General features: G+C 41.2%; 1 protein-coding gene across 14 annotated transcripts in view; it reads right to left on the bottom strand.

The window, feature by feature from the left end:
* Window positions 1-3677: 3677 nt before the first annotated feature.
* The window catches only part of fam131bb (family with sequence similarity 131 member Bb), a 27661-nt gene continuing 23490 nt past the window's right edge, over window positions 3678-7848 (bottom strand). For all 14 annotated transcript variants that reach the window (XM_071470787.1, XM_071470781.1, XM_071470782.1 and 11 more), the window contains 3 exons: window positions 6874-7184; window positions 5515-5781; window positions 3678-4385 (listed from right to left, as the gene is read on the bottom strand). In XM_071470787.1, the coding sequence (XP_071326888.1) occupies window positions 4170-4385; window positions 5515-5781; window positions 6874-7184 (794 nt within the window). In that variant the 3' untranslated portion in view covers window positions 3678-4169. The remainder of the gene's footprint in view (window positions 4386-5514; window positions 5782-6873; window positions 7185-7848) is intronic.

The raw sequence follows: 7848 nt of genomic DNA, 5'->3' as shown, positions 1-7848 counted from the left end.
GAACATCTTTACCAGATTTCATTAAAATCCTTCATCTAGTTTCTGAGATATTTCACTCTGACAGACATGCTGTTAGTGTGGCTAATATCATTGTGTTAGTGATAGCATTCCAGCATTCAGGCTTGAAAAGAGAATATCAAACTATAAACATTTTTGCTGTGAAGATCAATAGTGTGTATCAGGCTCTGATTTCTGTGTGAGCTTGAACAAATAAGCAGTTAGTCCCTATAGAGGAGTCCTGTCTGTGAGAATTTGTCATTAATATTCTCCTGGCATAAAATAGTACTGATAAGGACTGGAGAGGAATGTTTTTGGAAGAGCATGACAGGCTGGATTACACTGCTGCCAGTTCCTTGGTAATGGCTGTTTTGCCTGACAAGCACCAACGAGCTGGCCTGAGACACCGGCTGCTGCCAAACGTTTAAAAAAAGACTTATCACATGTGTTGGGACTCCAGAGAGCGAGGGGTGAATGTGTGAGAATCTAATTATTTACTTGTGAAAAGATATCCACACAGGCGCAAGGAATGCAGTTTGTTGGTTTGTTTATTTGCTCTTTCTCCACCGGAGGAAAAGAAGAGGAGACAGGTAAAGGAGCTGGTGGGGGCGTAGGAGGTTCTGTCGTGCAGGAAAAAGAGGGGAGAGAAACAGGATGAAACAAGAGAGTTGTTGACAGAAGAGAGAGAGAGAGAGAGAGAGAGAGAGAGAGAGAGAGAGAGAGAGAGAGAGAAAGGGGGAACCACGTGGAAGAACCATCCTGTGACAGCCGTCCAACAAGCATGCATAGGTGTGAGTGTTACGAGAGTACACTGGTTTCACCAGCCACACTGCCTCATTTCAAACAAATAAACCCAATTTAATACAGACTTTTACAGAAGCCATCCAATTCTATACAGCGTTTTATACAGCGGTTACTTTTTAGCCACACACTGCCAAATTATATCTATGTTACATGTCTGATTGCCTCAAATCCCCCTTTGGTTGATGTGAAAACTTCAGTTTTTTTTTTTTTTTTCAGGCAGTGATTCTTCCAATAAGACAGCAGACAACTTACTGTACACTGACAGACGGACATACAGACAGACACAAATATACAGAACGGATACAAAGAGATAGAAAGAGAGAGAGACAAGGAGAAAGGCAGAGGACCAGAAGCAGATTTTGAGCATCATGCCTGCAGACAAGTTACTGTAACCCTCGGAAGATGGCAGTAGAATTATACAAAAAGAGGAACTCAACTACAAACCAGTCGGTTAACAAAGACGTGATCGGTAAACCTTAACATCCACAGAAATATATTTGGCTTCTTGTTATTAGTTTATTCATTCATTGAGATTTTGATAAACAAAAAAAAAACCAATAAAATTACCCAAAGTGAAGCAGTGTCTTCTGGTTTAAACGAGTCCATGCACATTTCCTTGTGAACTAATATCTCTTTTTAGCAAACAGTCGACAGTCGCCCAAATAAACTTTACAGTCGTTACCATCAAAGAATATATAAAGCAATAGTCTTCCCACCATGTCTTTAATTTATGTCTTTAAAACTGAGACTCATAAAGAAAAAGATACTGCTCCCAGAAGGGTTGGTACCTACATGAAAATTATAGACTCTGTACAAGCTGTCACATTATTCCTCCCCACCAAGTAATTGTTCAATAAATAAACGAATATCTGCCATTGTGTAAAGACATTCTGTTTGCAGTTTTGAGCCCTCTTAGGTTCTTTTTATGATCTAAACCGGGATTCTTGAAGTGAAAAAAAATGATGATAGATTTGTTATATTGAGAGCTGCCAAACCATCTCCTACCAAAGTCTATTTTTCAGCATGTAAAGTGCTCAAAACCACATCCAAACAAGACTGCTTTACAACCATGACACCTATTCTAACTTATACTGGAAGGGATTTCAACAAGTTAGTAGAAAAATAAACATTGTCCCCAACATTGCATAAAGAAGCAATCAATAAATAAATTCATTCAAGTCAATAAACCATTATATATATATATTTTTTTTATCTTAAAAGGTTCTCACACAATCATCAAAGTGAGAGGAGAAGGTGCTCCCCAACAGGGAAAAGATGAAAACAGTGGTTGTATATTGTTGTAAAGTTCATCAGTGAGACATGCACAGAAAGTCCACTTTGTTCGCTGTCTCCATTTAACTTGCCTCCACGCTAGAAAACACCCACTCTTCCTCAGGTGAGGAAGAAAGAAAACTAAATAAAAACATGCTTCCTCAAACATCATTAGAATCACTATCACACTCCAGGCAGCTGCTTCACAGTAATCGCGATGAGCAGGAAGACACCGATCTATTCGGCTCTAGTGTTCAGTCCTAGTCTTCTGTTCTGTTCCCTGATTGGCTGACTGGGCCACGTAGCCCCACACGGGGTTATGATTTTCCCCGTGAACTCAGGCCTACCGCTGTACTTTCTGTTTGCCCCACTGATGGATTAAAACACCCTCCAGTGTGAGTGATGGCTCCATTTACAACACAAATGTTCCTGCGTTTCATTTGTCTTTGTGTGGTGGTGCACGTTAAGAAAAACTAAATTCAGGCCTAAAGTGTGAGCTTGCGAGCAAATCCCAAAATAAAGTGGGACTTAGAGGTGTAAAAAAATAAAGAAATCATACTGTACTAGAACAGTTGTGACTGTGAGCAAGAGGTGATTTTTATATACTCAGACTATTTACATCTATACGACAGAGCTGACACTGGTCTGTTGGAAAGCCAGTGTTTTGCCTGTCTATTGCTGGTTACAATTTAGATATTTGTGTGTGTGTGTGTGTGTGTGTGTGTGTGTGTGTAGTGGTCTAGGTGAGCCAGCAGTGAATCCTTTTTAAACACACATTTGAAAGACTCCCTTGTTTGTCTTTGTTTCTCAAGAAAGCTTTTTATTCTCTCCCATGTGGACGACGAGGAGACATCAAAAACAACGCTCATGTACTGCCATCTGTCTTCCAGTACATTCAAGATAGTGGTTATCATCCTCAATTTATCGCAACTACATCTGTGGAAAAAAAGCAGCTGAGGGTTCGTGTTGTTGTTAAGTGGCTCGGTTTTGGTTGGCGGTGGTGCTTGAAAGCTTTCAGAGTGGGAACTGGGTAACGGCAACAGTCCAAAGGCAACCTCTGATCTGTTGGATTGCATCAGTGCAAAAGAGATTCGCTTATGCAGCTCTGTCTTCATTTCTCTGCTCAAGCCCATCGCAGGGCCACTGTCGCCCCACCTGGGATACTATGGTTCAGTGCAAAGTCTATACAGTGCTGTATAGTACAGGTACCCCATAGTATTCTGAAGAAACATGCATACAGAGAGACAGAGTAGGAAGCACACTATCTTACAGTACAATCCTTATCTGTGCAGTGTTTAGTGTGTGCAGTCAGAGGGACAGGCCTGTCCCTGGGTTGTGCCTCAGGCATCCTGGTGCCACAACATCATAGAGGAAATTATTTTAGAGGGTTAAACTGCATTTCACTGAAATGCCGACATTTCTGAGCCTACTTCAATTATATGTGAAATTGTCTGGGTGGCCATTATTAAAGTATACTGTGTGTGTTTGATGCATCAGGGAAATTCATTTGATTAAACACTATCTAATATGTTGAGTAACAGCTGTAAACAGAGTAGTTCTCCCATTGGAAAACAATTATATCTTATCATACACTTATACATACATTTTTCTTATGTTCTTTTTTTTTTGCTTTATTACAAAATTATTCTTATTATATTTTATTATGTTGGATTTTCATTAACATTATAAGACGATGACAGGGTCAAGTTGCTTGTCTTCATAAAAAGCATGCATGTTTCCATTCCCCTCCTCCTCCTCATCTCAGCGTGGTTTCATTTCCCTGATGGAAATGTCTCTGTTAGTTGCTCCTCCTCCTCCTCCTCAGTTTCTCCATCCTCACTCCACTCTTCTTTTACCTTTGGGATGTAAGGCTTACAAAGAAATAGGTGTCCTTTGTTGCATCAGCTCACGTCTCATAAAGAGTTCTCTTCCAAATCTGTTTCTCACCGTTTTGAAGAATTTGTCCCGCAAACAAAAAGTCGTGTTTGTGATACCTGAAAAGGAACAGATTAATAGATATATGTTGTATTATTACGCTCATTCCTCGCTGACTCCCTGGTCAGTTTGTAATAAGGAGTCTCCTGACAGCCAGGAACTCAGTTGGTTGCCATGGAAGCGGCGGGCCCCTCCTCCTCCTCTTCCCTCTCCTCCAGTGTCTGAATGAGGCTGGAGGTGACATCGGAGGCCTTCCGCTCCGTGATTGGCTCTGCCGGCGGTTGCCCTGGACTACTGCCTCCAGAGGCATCCCCTTGTTGTGTGGGCGGAGTCAACGTGACGGACTCTGGCTCCATGCACAGTGTGACCTCCTCCTCCTGGTCAGGACAAACAGAGCCAAACACACAGCAGGTTCAGTCAGCTTGGGTCACATATGGAAGCAGTTTAGCCATTCATTAGCTTTGCACCATTAATGAGTAGTTCACCATCGAGATATAAGAGTGGTCCGTACTGATGGCTTTGCAGGCTTTATTCAAGTAACTACAAGTTTTGTTTACATCACTGTCAACTGTCCATACGTTTATTGGCAGATTTCTCTTCAAGGAAACCAAAAGAATTCAAACTTTCTTGAGATGGAAATTCATCACATTCAATATTTATTGACCATCAGTGTGTTTTTATTTCTTTTTTGTTTTGTTTTGTTTACAAAATCATAGTTATATGGTGATGCAGTTGTGAGTAGGGATAACTATGTGATAGCTCTGCAATACCTGCGGAAAAGATTTCTTGCAAAACTACTGTCTCCAAGGTCAAGACTGAACCATGTTTCTGTCTTGTTAGTGTGTTGAAATCTCCAATATTTCAAAGTCAGCTGCTGAAATCTCTGCACTCATGGGCTTTATCTTTGAGAAATCAAATGCAGCAACATGGTCATCATGAAGAGGATATATAAAATTGCTAGTCTTTTATTAAACGGTAGTCAAACGAGTTAGCAGCAGAGGCCGAAATATGCAGATTTTTTTGTTTCTAGTATGAGTCATACTCCAAAAACACTAGATTCCACAATTCTCATAATGCACCTCATAAACACCTTTCATTAGATGAGTAATGCATCCTAAATACCCACTTCATTCAAATCCAACTGCTCCCATTTCCAACACAGGCTTTCTGTTAAATCTCAAGGACAAACCAAGGTTATTTTTTTTTAATCTTAGAAAACCCCCCTTCAGAGCTACAAAAGAGATCATACAACTGTTTTCACAGGCTGAGTTGGTGTATATTGGTGGCAGGCCTTTTTAAAAAGGCTGCTGGTCAAGTTCATATTTGACAATAATGTTCTTACCTCACTGGCATGAATCAAAACCAACCAATATTACCAATTATTCAATATGTTATTGAATAATTTGTAAAATACGTGTATAATGAAGGCAAATAAAAACCTCCACAGATTAAATATTAATCTCTTAAAATGTAGTTCTATGTAATCTAACCCCATGTTCACCTCACCTTGACCTCCTCCTCTGCCTCCTGCTGCTCCCGCAGTGGGGAGTGTTCTGTTCCCACCATGTCATCTCCAGAGGGGACACAGAGGCTCGGCTCCACCACCGCCGCCACACCCATGTAGCCTCCGGCCTCCGCCTGATAGGCCTCCATCTGCCCTGTGTTCCACAGATCCACCAATGGAGGGTGAACGGGATGGACCAGACTGTGGATGGTGCTGTTGGGCGTCGCTTGCAAAGAGTGGTTGGCGCTGTGCAGCCTGTGCTCCAGAGACTAGAAACACAAGGATGAGACTGTGATCAGAAAGAATAGTGATATGTTGCTTGTCTGCAACCAGTTTTCCAGCTCAAGTGTAACTTCCATGACACACTAACATGTCAGAGGTAACACAAAGTGAAGCATTTGTCATAATACACAAGCTTTGGTGTTGGCAACCAAGAAAATACTTCAGCAAGCCAATCCAGTGCACAGTATAGAGTTTACAGAGTAGCACTTACTGACTATACAGTGATCAATACTGCTTTCTGTGAGCACAAGAGTAGATAAGCAGCTCTTCTTGGTTTACAGTATATACAGTTGCAAGAAAAAGTATGTGAACCACTTGGAATTATTTGGTTTTCTGCATTGATTGGTCATAAAATGTGATCTGATCTTGCTCAGAAATGTAGACAAACACAGTGTTGCTGCACCTGCTTCAGCTCAGACATATTCTTAGGATGTCTGGTGTGAGCGGCTCTCCTCAGGTCATTCCATAGCAGCTCTACTGGATTAAGGTCTGGGCTCTGACTGGGCTGCTCCAGAAGGTGGATTTTCTTAGTTTGAACTCATTCAGTAGTAGATTTACTTTGATGTTTAGGGCCATTGTCCTGCTGCCCACACATCCAATTTTGTGTCTTTGATTGGACTCCAGGTTTGACTCCAACTAGCTTTATGCCATTAGTTGAGGGCTTCACATACTTTTTCCAGCCTGCACTGTGAATGTTTAAATGAAGCTTTCAATATTGACAAGAACAATACAATGATTTGTGTGAAATTGGTTAACATAGATTGTGTTATAACTTAGATGAAGATCTGGCCACAATTTAGGACACATTTATACATAATATTATACATAATTATACATAATATCTAAGTGTGCACTTTCTTCTTCTTCTCGTCACTGTATGAGTTTAAAGCTAAAAGTTTTTGAAACTAGTTTCATTAATTCAAGAGTTAGAGACACAGAGAACCTTATGAGCCTTAAATTAAAGTTATACATAAACCAGATTTTTCCTGATAGACAGAATATCTTGACACACAACCACATGTACAGTAGCATCTCACTGTGGCTAAACTCATGCATTCAGTCACACCCACAGACTCCACCTGCTGTTGCTGATACTGCAGAAGCTGCTGTTGCTGGTAGTGCTGGATCTGTTGGATCTGCTGCAGCTGCTGCAGTTGACTCTGCTGCTGAAGAGTGAACTGCTGCTGCTGTTGCTGTGACAGGAAGTGTGCTGCCGCCTGCCCGTCAAACCCGTCAGTGCCCATAACGTAGGAGCCAGCAGGGGGAGATGCCACACCAGAGGGATCGTTGTTGATCGGCTCCCAGGCATCAGAGGAGGAGAGGCAGTAGTGGCCCTGGGAGACGTATGTGTGAGGCCACACCTCTGCTGACGAGTGGTGCAATATCTGATCTGGAAAAAATGAGAAATGCAGCAGCTGTTATTATTGCTCATCAGCCTGGTAGAATTGGTGAAAACAGGAAGACAGTGTGGTGAGTTCTGATCAACTTTCAGGAACAAAAGCACAATAATATTAAATCATCTCGATGCTGTTGTTTGGTTTTAATTCAGAACTTTACTGGAACAAAATCACAGACTGATCATCGTTGGTCTGGTCAAACATCAGAATTTTATAGGGGGAAAATAAAAATAGCTTCTAAGGACCAGTAATTTTAGCTTGTAACAATACTGACATAATTTTTAATAGTTCAAAGAGTAAATCGTACTTTTGATTGTATTTGGATAATTTGGTTCAATCATCAGTCAAGAAGCGCTTCAGCAGAGCTGACTGACTAATTTTGAATGTTGACTCTAATCTGTCCTGCTGAAAAGAGTAAGTAGGTTTGACAAGGACCCAGATCCAAAAACTCAGCAGAAAAGTCTCCACACTGTCTGAATAAGTGTTATGACAGAAACTCTCTGGCACGCCTTACACTGTTGATTCATCACTGGTGTCAAACTGTATAATGCAGACCCAGCTTTGATTTCATGCAGTTTATCTTTCTCTCAAGAGAAGTGTATAAATTGGGCCCAAGAGTAAACGCTGCCACACATTCTCACCCGGTGCTAAAGGTTT

Source organism: Trachinotus anak, unplaced genomic scaffold (assembly GCF_046630095.1).
Source record: "Trachinotus anak isolate AG129_WGS33_773 ecotype Australia unplaced genomic scaffold, CSIRO_AGI_Tana_v1 ptg000032l, whole genome shotgun sequence".
NCBI lineage: Eukaryota > Metazoa > Chordata > Actinopteri > Carangiformes > Carangidae > Trachinotus > Trachinotus anak.
The sequence above is the reverse complement of the archived record's forward strand: the minus strand, read 5'-3'. Positions and strand labels throughout refer to the sequence as shown.